The sequence below is a fragment of the Choloepus didactylus genome, chromosome 18 (assembly GCF_015220235.1).
Source record: "Choloepus didactylus isolate mChoDid1 chromosome 18, mChoDid1.pri, whole genome shotgun sequence".
NCBI lineage: Eukaryota > Metazoa > Chordata > Mammalia > Pilosa > Megalonychidae > Choloepus > Choloepus didactylus.
In genome coordinates, this window is record NC_051324.1 from 76,484,041 (window position 1) to 76,508,427 (window position 24,387).

The 24,387-nt window shown below is 51.3% G+C and overlaps 2 protein-coding genes and 1 long non-coding RNA gene across 6 annotated transcripts in view; 2 read left to right on the forward strand and 1 right to left on the reverse strand.

The window, feature by feature from the left end:
- TBCD (tubulin folding cofactor D) overlaps positions 1 to 24,387 on the forward strand; it is a 229,186-nt gene that overhangs the window by 85,956 nt on the left and 118,843 nt on the right. The gene's annotated exons all lie outside the window — the stretch shown is intronic.
- On the reverse strand, positions 1,518 to 10,237 carry ZNF750 (zinc finger protein 750). Its single transcript, XM_037810612.1, has 3 exons — positions 9,953 to 10,237; positions 3,093 to 4,692; positions 1,518 to 2,950 (listed from the first exon to the last, which is right to left on the reverse strand). The coding sequence occupies exons 2-3, from the start codon at positions 4,511 to 4,513 to the stop codon at positions 2,248 to 2,250; spliced, it is 2,124 nt and encodes a 707-aa protein (XP_037666540.1). The 5' UTR covers positions 4,514 to 4,692; positions 9,953 to 10,237; the 3' UTR covers positions 1,518 to 2,247.
- Positions 12,003 to 21,766, forward strand: LOC119514879. 2 transcript variants are annotated; one of them, XR_005212871.1, is made up of 4 exons: positions 12,003 to 16,349; positions 16,520 to 16,653; positions 18,538 to 18,927; positions 21,380 to 21,766. It is a non-coding gene; the product is annotated as an uncharacterized LOC119514879 (long non-coding RNA). The 2 variants fall into 2 exon arrangements; XR_005212870.1 differs by having other exon boundaries at positions 12,003 to 16,653.

Below are 24,387 nucleotides of genomic sequence, written 5' to 3' on the forward strand. Positions count from 1 at the left end.
CTGCGCTGCCGGCCGGGATTCGCCAGGGGGCCTGGGGATGTCAGCTGTTCTGGGTGCATCTTATGTGTCATCTGCGATGGTGCCTGGCACTACTTGGTGTGCTGTGCAGTGGTTGGTGCTCTCAGGCTCTGGGCTCCTTGTCTGCTCAGGCCTGGCGCTTAGTTGCTGTGAGGCAGGAGGCGTCCTGTTTCTGCGCTTTGTCAGGACACAGCTGTGTGTGCACCACAGAGCGCAGGCACGGGCGTTTACTGGGCTTGAGTCACGACAAAGCAGGTTTGGGGCCTGGTGATGTGTGTGGACTCGCCTCGGAGGGAGGCCCCAGCGCTCAGGGCCGTCTGGAGTGGCCGCCCGGGTCCCCTCAGAGGGTTCCTGCAGACCCTGCCGCCCTCCTCCTGCATCTTCAGGTGAATTTAAGCAGTTGGAAAGCCCGCTGTTGGCTGTGCTGAGGACTGTGATTTAAAAATAAAACTACTGCATCGCTCTCTTGAATATGTCTGGTGGAATCCAAACAGCATAATTTGATACCCACCATCATCCATTTAAAAAACATGTTAAGTTCTTCTTTCACAGAAATTTTTCATTCTTTTTTCTCCTTTAACCCATATTTCCATTTTACTTTTCCCAGAGAATTTTATCCTAATGGGATAGATTTCTGTATTTGTCTCATTGCTCTCCTGATTGTGTATCCTTGCAACAAAAAGGAATGAATGGAAACTTTAATTTTTTTGTTCCTGTGACTGCAGGTGTTAAGTATTAAAAATTCTTTTAGATTGAGATTTTAAAAAAATTAATTATGAGTAGAAAATTGACCAAAACACAACAAAAATAACATTTTGTTGTTCAATAACATTTGAAGTGCAGTTTTTAATAAGATGGATTTTTGTCTAAACAATTCAAGTATCTTTCAGTGAGTGAGACTTTTAACTAGAGTGAGCCAAGGTTCAGCATCACACCATCATAGTTTCCTTTTTTATAGCTCCCAGTGCTGAGAAGTCTTGTTCGTGTAAATGAGTAGGTGGGAATGGCAGGAGTTTTGTGTTGGCAGTTCTGGTTCTTTCAGCTCTGCCAGGTGGCTCTGGGGGCTGGCGTTGGCCGGTTCCGTTGGACCTCCTTCCCTTGGTTGAGTGCGAGGCACTGAGAGCCCTGGCTTGGGGAAGGGTCCTGGGCGCTGGGCATGGAGCAGCTCCGCTCTCACTCCCACCCTGCAGTCCCAGCCCCCTGGCTCGGCCACCCTGGGCTGGCCACCCTGGCAGCTCCTGGTGGGGCAGCGCTGCAGGGTCACCCGACTTCTCAGGCTGCGCTTGAGGAGATGGAGTCTCTCCAAGGCCTCAGCGCTGAGGGCCCCTCGGCAGGTCTCTGAGTTGAGTGTGTCCCGATTTGATGGCTACTGGCTCCCAGCGCACATGCACACACACGTGCGCACACGCACACGTACACACACGTACACGCTCTGTTTAATTTGCTGCCTCAACTGTGAGCTCTTTGAGTTTCATTGCCAAATAAAGGATAATACAGAGTTTTATGTTTTTCTTCATTTTATGCGATTTTAAAGTTCACGTGAGTTTATTGGAAAGTTATCAATATATACATCATTTTAAGAAGTGAAAAATGAGGCTGTATAAGTCAGAAAATTCTCTGTAACACTATAAGCAAATAGAATAACTGATAATACCTTCACCAGTAGTGCTTTTTCCCTAATTGGAAATAAATTATTTGTATAAATAGCTTCTTGATGTTTGTGTGTTATTTCCAGCCATAATAAAGCACAGCATTTTTATATACAGCACTTGAATGCTAATCCCCAAACTTTTTTTTCTTGGCATTTTTTTCAGTACTTGTTTATTTCAAAATATATAGTTAGATTTAATAGAAAAAGAGGTAAAACAATTGTTCTAGTGCTAAAATATTTATAAGAAAAGTGTTTGTGGATCTTCTATGCGGTGACTTGTGCTAAAAAGTTACTTTTAGTCCTGTGCACTTCATTGGACATTTTACAAAATGAAAACAAAAGTTTAGCTCATCGGTCTTAGAGTATACGACTCATTCAAATGTATTTCCGAACAAAAGAAGAGCACCTTAATATTTACAAAAACAATTAAATTTTTTTTTTTTGAGAAGAGAAAGAAAACTGCATTTATAGTAATTGATCAGATGAAAAAAGTAAAGATGCCATATAAATTTTGCTGCTGCTAATAAGTGCTTGAGAAGTGGCTTTTTGGCCACGGCTCTTGGACTCACGTAAGAAAGTCAGGCATTGAGACACCGAGTTCTTTTTCTTAGAGTGAACACTCTGGCCGTGTCACTGGGTCTCAGTTTTTTAGCTCCCTGCTGGGGTTTTCCTGACTCCTTTTGATTTGTCCTCTTTTGTCCTTTGGGTTTGGGAGTGGGCCCCTTGGGTTGGAGGGTGGGCTCCGGGGCCTGGTGCTCCTCGCCATCTGCTTGGGCCTGCCCAGGGCTGTAGGCTGCCAGCTGGCAGAGGGCCACAGCCGCTGTCTGCTTCTGCTCGTCGCTGGCCTCGGCTGCCCGCGCATCCTGGGCCTTCCCCGGGGAGGGTGCCAATGGCGGGTCGCCGGAGTGGAGACCCGTGGCGATTGGCTCGGCGTCCCCCGGCACGGCTCGGTACCATGTGGCCTGGGTCTGCTGCCCAGCGGTGGGCTCTGTGCCTCGAGGGGGGCTGGGGAAAGGAGCTCCTGGGGCGGGCGCCTTGCAGGGGTCCTTCACCGAGAGGTTGAGAGGCAGCTCCTGTGGCTCCGAGAAGTCCTGGGCCTCCCCGTGGGCTGGGCTGTCATCCGCAGGCTCGCGAGTAGCTGGCTTGGCCCCCGGCCTTTTGGAAAGGTTCAGTGGGGCCATCCCCGGCTCGTCCTCTGGTCTGGACTGTGTGACCTCGGCGTCGAGAGGGGTGCTTCCTGTGTGAGCAGAAGGGTCTCGATCCACAGCATCGCGGCGAGAGCTGCAAAGAGAGGGCATCACAGAAGCCGGGCTTAGAGACATTAGAACATCACTTACGTATCGCGTTTTGAGGAGGTATAAACTTGGCTAATCGGGTACAACCAAAGCAAATGTTGGAGTTTTTGAGAAGGAAGGGTTCTTACCTCTGCGGGGACTCGGCCCTGCCAGCTGGGTCCTGGGGGCTCGGGCAGGCTGCCGTCTTCCTCACCGGGAGGCTGTGTTGGGGCTGGTCGCGCCTCCCCAGGGGGCTGGCAGCCGGCTTCCGCGAGAGGTCACACAGCCCCTCGCATGTCTGGCTGGTCTGCGTGAAGTTGGTGGGACTCGGCCTCCCTGGGGAGCCCGTGGCTGCGCTGCCCGCCCGGGGGCTCATCTTGGCCCCTTCTGCCTCCTCCTGCCCGTCTTTGGGGGTGTCTTTAGCTTGGGAAATCGGGCTTTCACTTTCCAACTCGGGGTGTTTCTTGTGGGAGGTGAGAGGGTTTAACTTGGACGGGCTCAGGGCTGGGTAGACGAGGGTGGCTTCTTCTAGCAGGTGTGAGCTGGGGTCCCGTGTGATGCCAGCAGCCAGGTGTGGGAGCTTGAGGCCGTAGGAGGAGAATGCAGACTCCGGTCTGTAGAAGCCGTAGGGAATCGGCAGGTTAGGGTGGTACGGCTGGAAGAATCGGTAGTGGTCGTAGGCTGACGGAGGTGGGTTCATGTGCTTCGGGAGGGGCCCGGGCTGGGGGAGGAAGTGCCGTTGGTCTTGGGTGCCGTAGACGGACAGCACGGGGGTGTCGCACTCGGGCGCATTGCCCGCGAGCAGGTAGGGTGCATAGAGGGCCGTCAGGCCGTGCTCGGTGTAGAAGTGAGGTGGGTACTCGGGGAGCATGGGCTGCGTGTAAGGGGAGATGGGCCCGAAGCCCTTGGTCGGGGGCAGTTTGTGTGGGGGCTCGGGCGGGAGGAAGGCCGAGCTGGCTTTCCACGGGTAGCCGGGTGTGTGGAAGGCAGACTTGGTGTGGAAGGAGGCGGCCCTGGCCGGGGGGCTCGGGAAGGCCGGTGCGTCGGGGCCCTCGGTGCCCTCCGGTGCTTTGAGTCTGTGCTCTCCGACAGGGACAAAGGCCGATGGCCGGGCGCTGCCGTCCAGAGCTGGCTGCATGCCGCAGGGGACTGGGTCTGGGCTCCGCGGAGGCGTCTCCTTATGGAGGGTGGGCGTCACTGCGCGGGATGCAGGTGCCCCCGGGACCGAACCCTCCTCGGCACCCTCCTTGGGGAAGCTGCGCCGAAGCTTCGCATCACAGTTTGTGGGTCCGTTCGTGGTAGCCTTGGAGGAAGCTGGCTTGGCTGTGCAGTCGGCCTGGCTTGTTTGTTTGGGATCCGAAGGGCTGGATTTAGGGCATTTGAGGACTCGATCTTGCTCCGACACTAAGGTGATGGAGTTCTTACAGAGCCCATACTTCATGTGGTTGAAAAGGTGAGACTTCTCGTTGCAGGTGAAGGGGCACTGGAAGCACTTGTACTTGAAGGGCTTCCCTGGAGGCCGGGGGATGTAGTGCGGCTTTTTCGGCTTCCGTTCTTTGAGGAGACTCATTTTGCTTCCCGTGTTTCAGGCTCGGGCCTTCTTGGTGCTGTGCTTGCTGCTTAGAGCCGGCTCAGCGGCTTTTTAAGAGACGTATGCACTGTGTTCCTTCCCCGCCGCAGTGCTTTTATCTGAAGCCGGCTCTGCTCTCGGAGGGTGTGGTGGGGAAGCCAGAGTTGAGTGGCCCAGAGCTGCAAGAGAGGAGCAGAGTCTTAGCGCTGGGCACAGGGTCGGGGGGACGAGTTAGAGCAGAGGCCACCTGAGGACGTGGGAAGTCTGATCCTCTCCCTTCTGCACCCCACTTATTCTGAATCGGTGCTGGGAAGGGGCAGCCTAAACAGCCTGTCCCTGGGATGGTGTGTGTTTGGTGTCCACTCTAAGAGTGCCTGCAGTTCTTTGAGTCTGGGTACACTTAGCAGCGGTGTGAGGCCAGGGCGCTGGGAGCACCTCCCTGTGGTGTGCTCGGAGGGGCTGTGGGGAGGGGTCCCAGGTCCTGCCCCTGCCCTCCCACAGTGTTGTCACGGGCCGGCCGGCTGAGCTGGAGGACAGGTGGCTTCGAGGATGACGGGGAGGGTGGTGTGGAAGGGCGGTGGGCCCAGCCTAGCCCTAGACACCCTGCGTGAACTGCGCCCCATGGAAGCTCGTCTTCTGGAGCAGCGAGCTCGGCACTCCTGACAGTTCTGCCAAATTTAACCTCATTGCTGGTGTCTTCCGCACGTGGGTATTTAACAACGCAGAACCTTCAAAAATGTGATTCTATCCGGCCGCTTCCAAAATCACAAATGAAAGCGGCCAGGGAAAGGCGGCCAGTGGGACCAGTACGCGGACGTATGTGGTCTCAAATGCAAATATGAGTGCTGCATTTACAGAGACTTACACCATTTACAGTGTTTCCTAAACACTGTCTAGGCGAGTCTGAAAGTCTCAGTGACCACAGGTGCTTTACCCACTGCTATTCACCGTCTGTCCCATGTGCACGGCCAAAGCCTGGGTCAGGGGCAGTAAAACCACAGCTTTGCACCCCCCGTGCAGCAGCTGCCTTAAACATGGTGGGATTGCAACGGAAAGCTGCCACCAGCCTGTCACCAGTCCCCCGCTGCCCTTCCTTCTGGGTGTCGTCCAGAGGCACCTTCTTCCTCTCGCCCTCACGGAATTAAACAGGAGGCCTCGCCCTGAGGGGAGTCAGCCGGGGCGGGTTGGGGGAGAGTCAAGGCCAGGTACTCTAATTTGCTTACAGATCTAAAAGGAAAATGTCTTTAGCTTCTAAATATTTTTAAACAACTTAAAAATAAAGGTTTAGTGAAAATAATTTAAGAAAACTGTGTTTAGCTATAGTTTTGCTTTACGTTTAAGAAACACATATGCTCAGTTCTGAGTCTTTGTGGATTTTAGATATAAAGCATCATTTTCCAAACAGTGGGGAGTTTAAAAACTTACTTGGAAAGCAGAATTTTAAGATACAGAAATATGTATAGGAAATTTGAGAGACTTGTTTGACAAAATCAAAGACAATGACTTAAATACAGCCGCACATGCACTCTTGCTAGAGACGAGATCAAGGTTGCTTGGGTGGGGGGTGAAAGTGGGGAGGGAGGAAGCTTTAATTTTTGTTTTCGACCCCTAAAGTTCTAAGAAAGAGATCTGGTTTTACTCTTAAGTAGACTGGTTTCTCTACTTGTTTGTTCATATTTCTTCAAAACAAAAGAACAACATTCCTCTTTCCCCAAACTGCCTGTTTCTGTGATGTTTTATCATCCAGTTCTTTTTAAGACTTAGCTGTGGACCAAGCCCTCACGTTTGACGAGTGTTGAGCCTGTGTGTTGAGTAAGAGCGCTGGAGCCCTGGAGGGCAGCTGGAGGCGAGTCGGAAGAGCAGGGGCTTCCAGAACGGCGGCCCCCCTACGAGACCTCCTGCCCCCCGAGCTGGGCGCTGGGTTTCCCACCCGCTCCTCCTCGCTGCCCTGCTGCTCTCACCATGCGCTGTGCTGAAGCTCAGGATGCCCGAGTTAAAGCAGAGCAAATTAAACTTGTGATAATAGCTTCTTGTCTTTCTAATTTCCACTCTTATTAAAAGAAAAAATGTGAAGTAATTCTTTATGAGCTCAGCCTGTGCCTTGGGGGGCAGCTGTGCCCTGAGCGATAAAAGCTCAGCTCCCTTGCTCACTTCAGGAAGCAGCAAAAGAAGTGGGTACATGATTCCAGCGAATGCTTGGCTGGCTCGGTAAGTCAGCGAGGCCTGTGCTGGCTTGTCTCATTGTGCGCACGGTTCCGAAGGCGTGAGAACCTCTGCAAGTCGCGTTCCCATGATTGAGTAGGATATGTTATGGCAAAGGTCTTAAAACTGATGATTTCATCATTAGCTAGAAGCATCATGATCAAAACGATGACGGTTGCAAAACATTTATCAAGTTGTGAATCCAGAATCATAGTGATACCAAGTGTGAAAGTGAAGGAGCTGCCTCTAGCTTTTAAAACATTGGACTCAAATTAATAAAGACATTTCCTCCAGATTTAAAGAAATTATAATGTTAATTTTAGAGGCAGTGTTATTTACTTTTGCTGATACTCTCAGGCAAGAAAAGAAAACAAAACCCATGTTTGTTGTTTTCTTAGAGGTAAAAGGAGGTGAGTTATATGTGACGTGTCACAGCATTATCCTAAAGGGTAATTTTGGAAACAACTGCTTTTATGGCGACAAGTACTCTGTTAAGTAAACGCAGTTGAGTCTGGAGTGTTGGTCTGAGCTGTTCTGCTTTGTGCTGTTTGGTCAGTTTTCTTACAGGAACAGCAGACGTGTTCTGAGGGGACAAGCAGGCACCGGTGGTCTCTGCCTGGCAATGCTCAGGGCGGCGGGGGGCTGACCTGCCCAAGGAGGGGCCTGTGGTGTTGCTGCAGGGGCCTCGGGTGGGTGGCGCTGGAGAACTGACCCCTCTGGCCAGCGATGGGGACTCCATGCCTGGAGAGACGGCCGTGGGGAGGAAGATGCCCAAGGCAGGGAGGTGTCCTCCAGGGAGCACAGCCGTGGCGTTGGGGTGTGTGTGTGTGGTTGCCACATCCTGCCCAGGTCAGGTTTACAAGCATAAGTGAACTAATGCTGACTGCGCGGGTCGTGTGTGTGTGTGTGTGTGTGTGTGTGTGTGTGTGTGTGTGTGTGTAGATGGACCTGCTGCATTTGGCACTCTCTTGGAGCTGCTGGTGTTAAATGTTCTGAAAAAACGAATATTGTTGCCAAAACAATATAATCCTGAACTTTAACTGTTTATAGTAAGTTTGAATTTGCATTCAGAGGTGAAGTTTTTTTCCTAAAGGTGGTAAGAGAAGTATTTTCACATATCCTTCTCCAGGGCAATGCATATATCCATTTTAGTTAATATATTTCTGGAGAGCTGTTGTATCCAGATGTTAATAAAGTGGAATCCCTTTAACTGTTTCTTTTTCACTGGGGAACCGCAGTGTTAGCATGTTCTAAACTTCAGGCTTTAGCATGATCCTGAAAGGAGGTTTAAATGACAAAATCCCTTTGATCCTTCCTTCTGTTCCAGGTGGCTTTGGTGGGAAAGGGCCCTTGTGTCCACATCTCGCAGCCTTGTGCAGGCCCCTGTTGCCAACCCACACGCGCGTGTCCCTGGCCCTGCAGCCCTGCTTCCCGTCTGCCTCTGCCAGGGGCTCGGGACTGGGCCAGAGGCCAGATGGAGGCCCTGCGTGGCCTGGAGGCCAGGAATGTTCTGGGCCATTTATAAAATTCAGACCCGGCCCAAACAGAATGCTCCCCTGTCCGCAGGATGCGCCTCAGGGACCTGGGGACAGAGGGCGTGTGGCCAGTGAGAGCTTTCACGGAGGCTTTCCTACAGAATTTAAAAATGCCACGTTGGTGGCTCTGTGAATGTCTTAAATATCTCCCTGCACTTCTTTAGCTGACTGACTGGCTTGACCACCGAAGGCCTCTGGGCTCTGCGTCCCTCCTCCCACAGCCACCCGTGGGCCATCGCTGTGGCCGCCCACACGGGCTCTGCAGGGTTTCGGTTGCCCACGGGGCTTTGTCTTGTGCTGAAGGTGCTGAGTGGCCATGGGGTGTGTCTCTCGCTCGTGAGTGTGGACACTCAGTGTCGTTGCCAGCTGTTAGGGTGGAAGTCAGTGGCTGGCATGTTTAAAAAGTGTCTAAGGAGTTTCAACTGAGCTAAAAAGACAGGAGAAAGGGGTTTTCTTCTGTTGTTTTTAAGGACTTTGGTAGGACACGGTAGAGGTAATTACAGCTTAACCCATGGGACATTGCATGGCAGCTGGGTAGCTCTGCCTGTCGTGTGGTAACCCCTGGGCTGGAGTGATGCTGAAATGTCCCTTTGGTGGTGCCCTGCTGCCTGGCAGGGAGCCTCACCAGCTAGAACGTTTTGAAGGGCATGCTATAATTAAAATATTGTGATGTGGCGTTATTGCATAACTCAAGGATATGCCATTGTCGCCTGCCCATGGGGTGTCGCAAGAACAAGATTTGTGAGTTTTTTGCCAATTGAGCTTTTCCTGTGATTAACTGCCACTCCCTCTTAGACTTTCGGTTCTTGAAAATGAAGGATAGACTTCAGAACAAGCATTACCTAGGGACAAACACAGTTTCTGGAATATAATTTGGAAGAATGGGTCCAGAAAAGCAGCCAGTGGCTCTTTCTGGTTCAGCAAGACCGTGGGTTGCCCGTCGTAGCTCCGGCGGCAGCTGTGCCCAGCTTGGTGTCCCCGGGCACGGCCGAGGACGCCCTGGCATTGCCTCGCTCACCTGCAGGGAGCTCGTGCTCGGGCTCTGACGGGGCTTTGTTAATGCAAAATAGAAATGGTTTTAACGAAGTGTGGACCGATTTTGCTTCAAGGAAGTCTGACTTCCTTGGTCAGCGTTGGCCAATAATTTGCTCAGGACTTGTTCTCATAGAGACTGATGAGAAACTTCACGTAGGGGGACGTGCCCTTTTGTATATAGAGAGATCCTCTTTGGCTGAGTTTTGTTTTGCTAAACTTATGTCAAAACAGTACTTATTTTAAACTTTAAAAGGTATTAAAATGAAAGAGTCTAAGAGTTAATCTCACTAGTAGCGCTCCAGTCATATACATGTAGATTTAGTTATGATCTTCCTTCTTTCATGTTGAAATTTATTGTTGTTTATTTCTAAGGTAAGAAACAGTTAAACAGTAATATAAATTTGTCTTTAGGTTTCAATTTTATGAATTATATGGTAGAAATGAGGACTTACTTTCCAAATAAGCTTTTTCATCTTCCCTTATGAACTTGAGGATGGGTGGTTCCCGGCCAGCAGTGCACCTGCTGGGCCCCGAGTAACCTTCCCAGGCGGGCAGAGCCGGGCAGAGCCGGGCAGAGCCGGCGCCTCCTCAGCCCGGCACTGTAAGATCCGCCTGAAAGCCATTTGGAAGGGAGACTCGAATTTGGAAAGGAATAGTCAGTACTCACCGGAGCGGAGCTGCCGGGCTGTGGTCTGGCTGCTGTCTCTGTGGCCGCGCCGGGAGAAGGACCTGTTCCCACTGCCTGCCAGGTGCGACTGAGCCGGCGCGGCGGTGGGCGGGGTTTAAGTGTGGGAGTCGGGCCCTCGGGGCGTAGAGATGCACCTGACATTACCCCCGCCCGCAGCTACGGTTCAGGCGCTGCCGGGGTGGGCGGCTCCTCGGCACCTGATCCTCGGGGACGGGAGCGCCGCTGTGGTGCCTCGCAGATGCAGACTGTCTGGTGTCCTGAGTGCCGTGTCAGTCCCGCCCCGAGAGCAGTGGAGCAGAGACGGGCTCGGATGAGTTCACGGTTAGAATACAGGCGGTATCAGGCAAATGTTTGATGTTCTGATAAAGACAGCGTGTGCGGCTTTTCTCCGGGAGCACGGTGCCTGTGCCCTGACGGAGGCTGGTGGTCTCCGGGCTCCTGCCTCTCCTCACCCGGCACCTGCTGCTGCATGAGGACCTTGGCCTGGGGGCCTTCTGGAGAGTTGGGGCGGACCGAGCTCAGCCCAGCTGCCACGGGGCCTGCTGGAGCTCGCCCGGGGCTGGCTGCCGGTGCCCAGGCTGCTGTCTGGGGACTCGCCTCTTCCCACCCGCCTTTGGGTAACAAAGGCAGTTTTGGAGCCAGTCCCTCCCCACCCCCCCATACCCACTCGCTGTGGCCTCCGAGTGTGGCCCCCTTAGTGAAGGTGGGAAAGTGGTGGCTGTGTGGGGTCAGGGACAGCTGGGGTCAGGCCACTGGTCACAGGCCAAAGCAGAGGGCCCGGTGCGTCGGTGGAGGGACAGGTTTGCCTCCGTCTTATCATTGAAGGCTTGAGATTTTACTTGGCTTTACCTCTGTGTTTAATTGTTTTAAAAAATTTAAAGGTACTTTTGTCCAAATTATCCATCTGTATAACTCAGAGAGTCACATATAGGTTTTTAAGGCCTGTTACAAAACTACAGCAGTTTCCCGCTTCCCTGGTTCTCAGCTTCTGGGTAACAAACTGCCCCAAAATTTAGTGGCTTGAAACCACAACCCTTTCATTGTATCTCACGGTTTGCGTCCAGGAGTCCGGGCAGAGCTCAGCTTAGGTGATTCTGCTGCCGCTTGGGCACTGACTGCGTCCCCCCCATGGCACTGAGCAGGGCCTTGGTGAGGACAGCTGGGATTTTGGGTTCAGCCGAGCTGCCTCCTTCCCCATTTAGTCTCGCTTCAGAGATGGCCCCAGGAGGGTGGCCTGCCTTCCATGGCAGCCCAGGACTCCAGGAGGGTGAAGTGGGAGCCTCCAGTCCTGCTGAAGGCTGGCCTGGGACTCGCCCAGCGTCACTGCTGTCATGCTGCATTTGCCAACGCCAACACATGCTGCTCGGGTCCGAGGGGAGGGGACAGACGTGCCTGTGCAGGGGGACGTGTCCTCACCGCCTTCCCGGTCCCTCGACCCAGAAGCTGAGAGTTTCTGTCTTTACTTCCCTGACTCTAAATAGGATTAACCTGTTGTTGGCTCTGGCCCTGTCTTCCTCCCGACCCCCGTTTTGGGGGTTATCTGTTGACTTCTCTTTGTGGAAAATGCACGGTGATCCCTCCTTGCTGCTCCCCCCACCTGCCTCCTCATCATCCTGGGGGCGGCCTCTCCCTCTCTCCCTGAATGGGAGCCCTGCTTTCCGCACCGCACGTCCCCTCCTCCCTCAAGTACCCCTTTCTGTGTGTGGAGGTTCCGCAGGAGAAACGTGCAAGAGGGATACGGTGTCAGAGACCTTGAGCGATTGAAAATGTCTAAGTTCTACCCTCCAATCTGATTGATAGTTTGGCAGGGTGTAGAATTCGAAGTCAGAAATCATCACCTTTAGAATTTTGAAAGTATTCTCTGTTGCTTCTTGTTCCCAGTGCTGCTATTGAAAAGTCTGATGTCATGATAATTCCTGATTCTTTTTCTTTCCAGCGTTTTATATGAAAAAATTTCAAGCATGCAGAAGAGTTGTAGGAATTCTGCAGTGAGCACTCAGGTACTCACCGGGTGGGTTCTGCAATTAGCATTTTACTACATTTGCTGTCACAGAGCTGTGTTTCGTGCCCTTTATCGATCCATCAATCTGTCATATTTATTCTGCTGCATTCCAAACAGCCCTTTACCCCCGACCACTTCAGCAGGCATATTATCAGCTCGAGTTCAATACTTGCTCATGGTTCTTTTCTTAAAGCTAAAGTTTACATTCAGTAAAAGGTACAGATCCTACGAGTACCATTTAACGCCTTCAGACAAACGCCCTCCAAACCCCTGCCAGGATATGGAACGTGATGATCACCCAGAAAGTGGCCCTTCCTGCCTGTTCTCACCCCGGACTGAGGCAGCCACTCGTTTAACTTTCTTCCCACCATAGAGTGGTTTAACCAATTTTAGAATTTTATGTAAACAGTGATTCCTGATTCTTTATATGAAAGGCTTTCTTGCATGTTGTTTCTTTTCTTTCTTCTCAGTTTTCTTAGTTTCCTTTTCTCTATTTTCCAACCCTTCTGTTAAGTATTTCATGTCTGCTATTACAATTTTTCGTTTCCAAGGGTTCTTTTTTGTCCTCTGAGTATCCCTTTTTAGTGTTCTATTCTTATGTGGTAGTTGCAGTAGCTTCTCTTCTCTCTTTGAGCATTTTCATGATAGACGGTATTTTTTCTGGGGGCTGGCGGTGGTTCCTCTCACCACGTGGTGTCCATTTCTCCCAAGAAGGCTTCGTTTCCCAGGGTGGCCCCTGCCTTCCCCTGCGGAGGTGGGGGGCCGGTGGCCTGTGCAGGGAGCCAGAGCAAGGGGCTGCAGGGGTCTCTTTCTTCTGTGGCTCCTGCTTCTCCCCTGCCTCCAGAGCTCCCTGCGCCATGATTCCCAAGCCTTTCAGGGATTCCTCGGGAGCTGGGAGCGGGCCGGCTTCCTCCCCTCCAGGTCAGGCCCAGCGGCCCATGGCTGCTGTCTGCGCTGACTCTGTCATCTTCAACCGCGTAGCTCTCACCTTAAACAAGAAAAACATCCCTTCCTGTGGTTTTTAGTGGGATTCCATCTGTGATTTTTGTGTTGGAGCCTCTCCACTGGGCAGGGGCCTGATGGTCAGTATTCAGAGACGTTCCTCCCCGTGTGCGTGGTGCCCACTCGGCCCCTCGCATGCTGATGCACGCTTCATGAAGGAGCAGCCTGGGAGGTCAGAACTAGCACAGGGAAGGTAAGTGTCTTGGCTGAGGTCACACAGCCTGGCAGGCGACAGAGCAGAAGTCACAGCAGACGGCGGGCGTGTGAGGAGGGGGGCCACCTGCTGACAAGCTCATGTCTGCATGTTGGATCCGGGTGCTGGTACGCCCAGTGCCACGTGGGGGTGGCTGTGCTGGGCCCTCAGCGGGCTGGGAGGGTGGGGAAGGCAGCGATGCCTGCTGGAGGGGCTGGGTCCCTGCTGGTGGCGATGCACCTTCCCTGCCCTGGTGAGTGGGTCTGAAAGCTGCTCTGGCCAGCGCGTTCGCCTTTCAGGGTTTGCCCGTGCACCCTGTCCACCACTCCAGCAGCACGTCCCCAAGGCGCTGAGACCTACAGCTGGCACTGCCCTATCCTGCCTGTGTCACTTTGGGCAGTTACTTGACCTCTCTGGGCCTCGCTCTCTGCTGTGAAAAGGGGTGATGTCGGCACCTCCTCGAGGCTGGCTTGGAGGGTCAGGTGAGGTAGCTCACCCGCCTCTCGTGGCCACTGGTGTCTACATTGGTGGCAGCAGGCAGCAGGCATCTCGTCCACTTGAAAACCTTGATGAAAGACGTGAACACATGAATAAATACAGGAGAGTTTTATTTTGACTTGGGATCTGTGTCCAGAGGAAGGGACAAAGGAAATGAAAACTAGGAAGTTTGGAGGCACGCTTTCACTTGCTGTCGTGCTCAAGGACAGGGCTGTTTTGCATGGTGTCTCCCGGGCAGCGCTGGGGACAGTGTCAGCAGGGAGGGGTACCTCGCTGTGTCCCCTGGAAGGGAGCTCAGCCCTCAGGGGCTCGCTGCATGGTTGGGATTGGATGGCCGTGTAAGCCCTGGAGCCTGTGTGCTCATTTTTCCTCTCCTGCCAGATCATGAGCCTCTGGAGGGCAGGGGCATCGTCTCTCGCAAACCCCTAGGCCTTGGGGAATCTGTTAGAAGAACCAGGAAGGCTGCCCGAGGACCAAGGTGGGATGTAAACCTTTCCCTCCAACTCAGGCCTGAGAACATCGCCCCTTGCCAGGCACTTTGCCCTTGGTGCTCACTCTGGCACTCTTGGCTGTTTCAGTCCCACCCAGTCCGTGCTGCCCCGAACTCTCCTGGTCCCTCTTCCAGTTGGAAGTGTGATGCTTAGCTTTTCTTGATTGTAGTTCATTTCCAGCTGGAATTCTCCTAGTGAGAAGAATGTTTGAGAAGATGATGTGCCATTCCTCTAAGCACATCATAGCCTCTGACTGTGTGAAGGCCCCGGGACGCTTGGCAGCCGGCCCCCACCTCCTTTTGTAACCCTGCTGCCCGCTCCTGACTTCCACTCCCTTAACCATCGGGGGTCTCTGTCTGACGGTGAACTCTGTCTGCAGACTGGAGAGCTCTGTCCCGAGTGGATCCGGAAGCTTCGACCCTCCTGTGCTTTGTGGTGTGTTTTCGCAAGCATTGTAGCTTGGTTTAGGGGTCTCGGCCTGCTCTCCTCTTGCTTAGTAGCCTCCAGCTGGGCCAGGGACCCCCTTGTCTCCTCGGAGCCTAACTGAGACACACGGCCCTGTGTTTCCGCAGATGCCCCCAGCTGTCAACCCCGGCCAGTGAGCGCCTCTGCAGAGGGGTGCTGGCAGGGTGCTGTGGTGGGGGGCCGTGGGCAAGAGGCTGGGTGCTAGAGGCCTTAATTGGCCCTGAAGATGGAGGTTGCCTTGAACAGTGTGTCCAGGGCTGCGCGCACGAGACCTGCACATGTAGCAGCCCCCGGGGCCCTCTCTGGTGTCCTCCTGGGGGGTGAAAGCTGGGCTGGGCAGGGGCCACTCCCCACCCACAGGGCCCAGCCCAAACAGCTTTCTCAGCCGGCACCTGTGGGTCTAGTTTTTATGTAAGTCTGAGAACATCACCCCTCTTAATAGTGTGGGGAGTGAATGTGGAGTTAATTTGTCCATTCTAGTGAGATAGGGCTGTGGCATGTGCGAAACATTTGGGGGAAATTTTATTGTTGAACATTTATTTTCCTTTGATGAGTAAGTGGACGACTTTATTTGGAACTTGAAGGCTGAGATACATAATGCCGGTACTTACACTTTTATTTGCTATTAGTCAAATAATGCCACTGTTTGAATTTTTATGAAACCAGAGCTAATTTGTTTGAGGGGTGGTGGGAGTGGTGCAGACAGCGCCCTTCCCTTGCCCCTCGCCGGTGGGTGAGGGGTGTGTGGGCGGCCCCCCGCCGGAAGTGGGCACCGCGGCTGCCCTGCGTGGGCGGGCCCTGGGCCGGCAGTTTCTGGGTGTGTGTGGCCTTCGGGGAGCTTTTGTACCCGGCACCCCGTGCTCCTCCCTGCCGATGGGGCCGGCTGCCGTGGGGGGCGCAGGCTTGGTTTCTGCGAGTGTCGTCAGGGCTGCAGGGTGCAGGCCGCAGAGGCCGCCTCGTCCCCTCTTGCCTTCTGACAGGCTCGGGGACTTTTGAGTCTAAAGTGAAACTTGAAACCGTGAGCTATGGGCTTGTTTTGTCTTTGATTGGGAAATTCAAAACTTGATTCAGGTTGTGAACTTGGGCCAAGTTTTAAGGATTCCCACAGTTTTCCCCACCTGTTCTCCTCTCCCCAAACCAACAATAAAAGTCTCCTGTTTTTCCTAATTCTCCACCTGACTCTTTTCTGACTTGTACTCTCTAGTTTTCCAGTAGCAGGTCATGGGACTCTTTGCTCCATTATGTGGCATTCACTATTTAAAATGTGCTTTTTACGTGTGGGTCTCTGATTATATTCCTTACCACATACAGGAATCATTTAATTAAATTAAACAGGGTCAAGAAAAATTTTAAGAATTTAAGGCACCCATTTTCTTTTTTTCCTGCTACAATTAACATCAGTGGGGAAAAAAATAGACGTAAACAGACAAAAGGCAAATGGGTGGGCGGGGAGAGCTTTGTGGAACTTCTTTAGATGTGTCTTAGTTCCTTCCTGTCCTATCCTCTGTGACTCCTAACTGCTTTTCATATTTTACATTGATTTTTTTCCTTTGCTTCTCTCTGTGTAATTTCCTGAGCTTGGTCGTCAGGGCGCTGAATTTCTCTTTGGGGGTGCCAAGAGTCTGTGGCATTTCCATTCCGTTGCAGTGAGCATCTTTTTCTATTTTTTAATTTCTGGAAGTTTGTTTTGGTTCTCTTTCAGGTCTCCCCTGCTCCTGCACGATGGTTAGCATTCCTTTTATCTCTTTAATAATTCCAGGGGTGCTTTTTTACTGTTTCTTTTAGGTTTTTCTATTATCTCAAGTTCTTGGGCTTCTAATCCTTTTGTTACAAACTGCACGTTCTCTCTCATGTGGATGCTTCGCTTGTGTTAGTAATGAGCTCGTTTCCAGCAGGACTGAGCTTCCCTCTGTGGCCCGTGGAGTGTCCCGCAGTGCAGTCTTGTGTTGCTTCTCCAGGGCACCCCAGGATTACTGTCTGGACCAGGCTAGGTGCTCATTTCTCGTCTCGGCCTTCTCCCACTAAACAGGTAAATCTGGACTCCACGTCTGTGCACGGACCAGCCTTGGGCTTTAATTTCTCATGGGAACCTTGCCCCTTTTCTTTCAGGGTCCTGGGGAGAGACGGGCTTCCTTGTGGGAAAATCAGGCTTGTGGAAGGAGTGTTGGCGGTCCTTCTCCTCACTGCAGAGCTGCCACTCTGGGGGCCCTGGGGTTAGATGGGGTCTCGGCAGGCCGAAGGCCAGTGCTTCTGAGCCGGCACAGGGTTCAAACTCCGTGTTCTCAGTTGCTCTCTAGATGTGCTTATCAGAAATTAATTGGAATGATCAATATGAGAGTAAATCTTTATTGAACATGACTGTGCACCAGGCATTGTTCTGAGCCCTTGGATTAATTTGCACCCCCCCCGCCGCCCCAGCCCATGAGGGTAGGACAGCTGCTGCCCCATTTTCATGGGAGAGGCTCAGTGGCCAGCCCTCCGCACGGTGGTGGCTGAAGGCTCGTTTCATAGGATGAGGCCGCGGTGCTGCAGCGGCTTTGTGTGGTGTCTCCTTACCTGAATGGGGCCTCTGAGGAGTCCTCACTTGTGGAGACCCCTGGCTGATACAGGTGCCTAAAATATTGCATAAGATTATGTAAAACAAAAACCAATAGGACTACAAAGACAAATGGACATATCTTTTCTCCTCCTGAGCATTCAAGTCACCTCTCTTGGTTATTGATAGGTCAATTAGAAAAGCAAGTAGTAGATATGTATGTGTGTAAATAGTAGATGTGTGTAGAAGTAGATATGTGTGTGCAAATAGATATGCGTGTAGATAGTAGATATGTGTGTAGAGTAGACGTGTACATAGTATGACTGTAAATAGTAGATATGTGTGTAAATGGATGTGTGTGTAAATAGATGTGGGTGTAAATAGTAGGTATAGTGTATGTAAAGAGTAGATGTGTGTATAAAGAGTAGATGTGTGTGTGTCTGTACTTAAGAGATTTGGACAACAGAAGTTAACAGGCTTGATGCCATGGATTTGTATGGGACCCCGCAGCCATCAGTTTGAGAATACACATCCTTAGACACACAAAGGACATTTATAAATATTGAAAAAATTTACTAGGCCATTAAGACTCAGGAAATTTTGGAGAATCACCAGCATGCGGACTACGTTCTCAGACCATGAAGCGCAGAAATTAAAAATTGGATACAGAAAGATAAACAAGGATTTTTAGTTTGTAGACATGCATTTCTAAACATGAGTCAAAGAAGAAATACCAATAGGAATCTCAAATAAAAATTTCAAAATAGAAACGAACACTAACAAATTATTATATACTAAAACTTCTGAGGGGACAGCTAAAGCCTTAAACAGAAATTGCCCAACTGTGGCCTGTTTCATGATGGCCTTTGGGCTGAGAATAGTTCTTGCCTTCGTAAAGGGTTGCAGGAAACCCTGAGAAGGCGGGACGGGATGCAGGTGCCCCAGCAGCAGCCGGTCGGGAGGAGCAGCTGACTCTGCCTCCGCGGCTTGCGGCAGTGAGGAAGAAAGGCTCAGGGTGCAAACGAGCAAGCCGGAAGAAGAGAGTGTAATACCAGAAGTTAATGAAACCGGAACAGAGTCAATCAAAAGGCTCCTGATGGACTACTGGCAACCCCCGGAAACGAGCAGACACAGCTTGTTTTAAACATGTAGAAAGGACTATGATACAGGTCCTACTGAGATTAACAAATGACACGTTAAGGATATATTTTGCCAATAAATTTGATAGCTCAGACAAAATAGACAAAATCCTGGAAAAAAGTAATTTCTCAAAATTGACCCAATTAGAAGTACAAACTTACCTACGCTTCAGTATCCTTGTTTGTAAATTAGGGATAAGAACTCCCTGCTTTGTGGGGTTTATTTATTTTTTAACAGTTTGGTTGAGATATAATCCACACTTGCTGCCGCTCACCCACGCCAAGTGTACAGTTCAGCGGCTTGTGCTGCCATCGGCACAGTCGGCTTCCGACGGTTTTCATCACCTCACAGAGGAGCCCCTAGAGCCACCCCCCGGCCCGAGGCTGAGCTGACTGACTCCGTCTTCACACAGTTGCCTGTTCTGGGCATTGCGTGAGAACAGAATTGTACAACATGTGGTCCTCTGTGAATGGCTGCTTCTGCTCAGCATAATGTTTTCAGAGTTCTCCCATGTGTGTCATGTGCCAGTACTTCATTTCCTTTTACGGCTGAAGAAGGTTCCACTGATGGACATGTGGATTGTTTCCCCTTTTCGGCTGTTACGAGTAATGCTGCCGAGAAACTCAGGTACAAGTTTTTATGTGGACATAAGCTTGCATTTCTCTTGGATATATAGCTCGGGGTGGTATGTACCCATGAAATTAATATATATACCAAGAACTTAGAACACTGTTTGGGGTGTGATAAATTCTACGTAAGTGTTAGTGATGATGATGATGATGATGATGATGATGATGTAAAACACTTCTTTACGACAAAAAGGACTTATGGGTATTTTTGTTTTATGAATTCTTTTTTTGAGTTTAGCTGCCTCAGCTTTCTTTTGGTTAGTGTTTTCTCAGTGTGTCTTTTTCTGTCCTTTTAATCTTTTTATGTTCTTATGTTAGAAGTATGTCACATTAAAAATTAACTCTTTTTTTTTTAAGGGTTCATTCCTCATTTTATTTGCATATCCCATAGTGACTTATCCAGATACTAAATCCAAAAAAAAAAAACTGCAGTTCCTCAGTATTAGCACTAATTTATGGTAGCAGTCATTTCTTTTAATTTACATTTAGTAGATATACCGACCTGTTTGGATTTGGTCTGCCATCCTACTTGGGCTTTGTCTGTCCTGCTTTTTCTGTGCTTCGCAAGTTTTTTTTTTTTAAACTGGGGTTTCTCTTGTGTGCATCCCCTGTCCTAGGCTACGTTTTCCTCCTTTATTGGTTTGTAAGTTATACAACTGTATTTCTTTTCTTTAATGTTAATCTTTTATCATACGCACTTAAAGTCAAAGTGAGTTTCTTAACCTGCCTTCTGTGTAATAGAAGGCTCACTTGCATCCCGGCCACTCTCCACCTGAGTGCTCGTTGTTGAGTTTTTAGTTCTGTATTTTTGTTTAACATTAGACATTTTTTTTGTAGACACTCTTTGTTTAGACTTTCCTGTACAAAATTATTTTCCTCAACTTTGTGTGTGTGCACACAAAGTTGCACACACACAAAGTTGATAAATAAACTTGACAAAATCCTGGAAAAAAGTAATTACTCTGACCTCTCCTTTGGGTGATTTTATTTTTGGTACAATCCTTAGAAATTCCTTCGAGAAAGGTCCAGCGTGGCACATGGTGTCCGTTCCTGTTTGTCTGAAGATTTCTTTCCCACCCTGGCTCTGGAAGGAGTTGAGCTGCAGCGCTTTCCCGCAGTCCTCCCCCCGCCTGCGCGGCTCCGTTGTTGCTTCTGGGACCTGCCGCCAGCCTCGCTCTCCGTGGGGAGCCGCTTTTCCCTGGGCTGCCTGTGGGGTTTTGTTTTTGGTGTTCTGCGTTTTCATCACGACTCATTTAGGTGTATTTTTATTTTTATTTCTCTTGCTTTTTGAAGTTAGGTTTCCTGAATTTGGACTTTTACATTTTACTAGTTCTGGAAAATTCTCCACCGTTAATTCTTTGAAATTCTTGCTTCATTTCTAGTTTTTTCCTCTGTGACTCTCATTGGAAATTGGCTAATCTCACTCTGTCTTCTATGTTTCTTCTCTTTCACATTTTCCATCTCCTTTACTCTCTGGATTGCATTACCAGGAATTGCTTCAGCTCTTTCTTCCACTTCACCAGGGTTCTCTCATCTACTGGGTTTCATGCTCTGTGAAAGCCAAGCATTGTGTTTTAAATTTCAATAGTTATGTATTATATTATTCATCTAAGACATATAAAATGTATTATGCATGTTATGTGTTTCCAAACAGATATCTAAAATTGCTTGCTCATTTTTGATATCTTATTTCTTATTCACTTTTTTCCATCTTCGATTTATCTAAATATTTCATGGAGTTTTATAAAAATAGTTAATATTTGAAAGGTTTACTATGTGAGATCTGTGATGATTTAAAGCACATTTGCTTGTTTATTTGTTTATACCGACACCCCTGCCAGTCCACCCCTCTGCATGGAGCCCTCTTCCCGGCACGGGGCCTCTGATAGCCAGGCCAGGCTGCCTCCTGTGGGCACGCTCCTTTGGTCGCTTGAACGCTGACCCTGTGTCAGCAAAGCCCCTCTGTGGGTTTCGTCCTCATCCTATGTGGGTTCTCAATCCTCGTGCAAGGCCAGCCCCTACAGGGATGTCCCTCACCCACCTGGCGGCCAAGCTGGGCTCCCCCTCATGCCCCCCCCACATACACACCTGGGCTCTGATGTCTGAGCTGGGCTCTCCCTCATGGGCCCCTGTCCTCCCAACACACACCTTGGCTCTGACATCCCACATGGGCTGCTGGCCCCTGCCGTCCCACCTACAGATACTGACCTGCTCTGCTCTACCTGATGACTTCAGGACTGAACTATCAGGAAGGTCAGGGAAAGGTGTTTGCTTTTTTAAAAAAAAACATTTCTTATGGTATTGTTTTTAATTTTAAAATTCCACCATCCTTTTAATTCTTAATTATTCTTTTGTTTATGTATATAATGTTCGAAGTATGTGAGTGTGTGTATGTACCTACATGCACTCACTTGTAAATATGTTTTTTTACATGCATCTTTTCCTTTCAGACATTTGATTCTTCCTTGATTGGAATGGAGATGCATATGGAAGAACCCGCAGTTTAATGTGGAGAAGTGGAGTCTTCCCACATGGCTTGTCTCCAGAACTGGTGCTTGTCATATGTGTAAAGAAGCCATGAAAAGGGAAACCCCTCTGCCCGTGTCAACTGGGTTTTTCTTTGTTAGTTTTGAAGGTTGAAGATCCAATTTTGTTCAGAGCTCAGTTTGTGATATTTATGAACGAACATGGAATTGTGTTTGGACCAATAGAAGGCACTCGTGTAGAGTGCTCGAACAGCAGTGTGTTTCCACATGGTTTATTCCATTATTTTGGGCACCTTTCATGAAATTTTTGCTATTTTAATAAAAAAGCTTACTACACAGCATAACTTGGAACCGTGCTCTTTATCTGTTAAATTTATTTCCACAACCTAATTTTGTTGATTTCTTAGTTTCTGCTAGCTTCAGGGCCATTTTGTGTTTAAAATAAAGTCTGGGTGCTTTAATTTGATTGGGGAGCTGTAGAGGTAAAGCAGTTGGGGAATCCTAGTGGACTTGAATTTCAGGTTTGCTTGTGAAAGCAGTGCATTAAAATTTCTCTCGATGACACCACCCTGAGAATCATCTGGTTAGGCGTGTCGCCTGGAAGTGTGACACTCCAGGTTTTTTGTCTCGTCGTATGAGGTGAGATGAGCCGTCTCTCCTCTGTGCCCCTTTCATGCTTCCTCAGTCCTGCCGTGGGTCAGTCCTTGCCCAGAGCATGCTGGGAGCCGGGCTGCCCTGGGCCCCGCGTCTGGGAGCTGCATGCTTCGTGGCTTCCATCCGGTGTGGCTGGGGTCTCGGGGCTCTCCACTGGGCCCAGGAGCCTTTCCTGGCTCCCTCCGGCTTTTCGGGGAAAAGTGTGGGCTGGGGATAGCACGTGTCCTGGGAGGAGCTGCCCCGCAGGCCAGGCCGTGCAGGTTCCCCTGCCCTCGGACAGGTGATGGAAGCTGCCTGTGCCTTGGAGCCCAGTGTGGATCCAACTGGAAGGCTTGCGGTTGGGGTTCTAATTCAGCACTGTTCCGGAAGTGTCTCTCCCATGGCAGCATGGCCGTCACGGTCTGCTGGGCAGCAGGGGAGGAGGCAGTTTGAGGGTTGGAACTTGAGGGGAAGTGGCCTTGGGGCTGGGTTGTTGCGTGGACAGGGCCGTCTGCTGGGGCTCCTCTCACCGACTCGAGGGCCCGTGTGGTCGTCGGTGGGTGGTGTTGGACGCCACGGCTGTGGTGGTGGCAGATCCTCACCTCCCGCATGGCCAGGGCAGGGGCCAGGCCCAGCCACGCTGGGGGTGCCTCTCGGGTGCTGTGCCGTGTGCTTCACATGGGTTACGGCCGGTGGTGGCCGAGCTGCGGCCTCCAGCAGCCCCTGGGGGACTGCTGTTCAAACCTGCCTGAGAGAGCCTCCTCGGAGCTGCCCGTGGAGTCCCAGATGGGTGGTGAGATTGGTAAAGAACACTCTGGGATGACTTGGTCATGGTCAGGTGGCCCGTCCTTGCCAGTGCGCCGAGGCGTGTTCCAGTCGCAGACCGCCTCCTGCCCTGCTGGCCGCTTCGCCTTGGCCAGGCTCCGTGCCTGCTCGTGCCCAAAGGCGGGGTCTGGACAGAGGATTCTCTAGGCCCTTGCCCCTTTCGGAACTTGGGGTGCAGTCCTGGAGGCTCCTGCGCTGCCCACACTGTCTGGAGGCTGCGGGGGTCGGGGCACTGCGGCCGGGAACCCAGGGACCGTGAGTCAGTGGCAGAACTGGCCCCTGACTTCCTGTTTAAGCTTTTAATTCTCCTGATGCTTGTTTTTGCTCCTTTCAAGTTTTACTTGGGCCACTCTGTCATTAGCTGTGGGTGTTTCGTGTGCCCAGGGCCCCGTGTGACTGCTGGGCATGGCGGGGACAGGCTCCTCCCGACACGGAGCTCAGGCCTCCCTCCCTGCCTCCTGGGCTCCCGTGGCCCGTGCAGCAGCAGAGGGACGGGGGCGGCAGGGTAGGTGGGTGGTGGTGGGACGGAAGGCAGGAGAGAGTGAGCTGTTTTTAAGTCTCGTGAAAAGTGACAGTCGTTCGGAGGTCGTGAGGGTATTTAACTTGCACAACGATGTGGGATTGCTTGAAAAGAAATAATTCTGATGTGGAGCATGAGCTTGGTAGGGCCAGTCTCACTGGGGAGCCCGTGGCTGTGTCCGCTGTGTGCTGGCAGCCCCGCTGCAGCACACCCCACGCCCGCGTTTAGGGCTCAGGCACGTCCACATCTTTGGGGGGCTGTGGGGAGCACGCCCTTGCTCTGTGTGCCCGGTCGGGGGCCTGTTCCTGTGGAGGAGGCTGGCCTCGCCCGCATGTGCCGGAGGTCCGTGCTGGCTTCCTGGAGCCTGGTCCGTGCCGCCCGTGCTGTGGGACACTTGGTGGGAGCACCGAGGCTCTTTTGAGTGTCGTCCGTGGGATGGATGAAGTGTTACGTGTGTATGAGTTTTTCACGTTTGGTGGATCTCCCCAGTTACCACTAATGCTGTGTTGTTTGAATTTGGTAAAGCTCTGGCCGCCGTGAGGCAGAGCTGCGGTTGCAGTGCTGCTGCTGTGCTGGCCCCTGGCAGCCTTGGTGAGGTGAGGGGGCCCAGGAGGCGTCAGGGCCCCTCTGCCTGAGCTGCCTGAAGAGGTGGCCTTGGAGCCGGAGCAGGCCGGGGTTGCGCCAGGACAGTGGAGCCGGTGCCAGAGAGCTGGCCGAGCCTGGCCCCGCAGAGCACCAAGCTGGTGCGCCTGCTGTCCTCGGGCTCGGGTGCTGGTTGGGGTGCTGCGAGCTGTCCACGTGGACTTGCCCAGAACCCCAGTGATGGCCAAGGGATGCTCTCACGGAACGTGGCCAGAGTCCCACCCCACAAGCACTGAGTTGTCTCTGCTTCTGGCACTTGTAGTGTGAAACCATGGAGAATTCTGAACTGCTTGCCAGGAAGGGGGCCTTTGATGGGGGGGATCATGCCTGGTGAGGCACATGGCCTTCCGTG

Bases quoted from the DNA above. Each gene is read 5' to 3' on its own strand.
- ZNF750 (XM_037810612.1), bottom strand. From the start codon at position 4,513: ATGAGTCTCCTCAAAGAACGGAAGCCGAAAAAGCCGCACTACATCCCC. The intron at 2,951-3,092 runs GTAAGAACCCTT...CTCTCTTTGCAG, and splicing joins AGGGCCGAGTCCCCGCAGAG to CTCTCGCCGCGATGCTGTGG.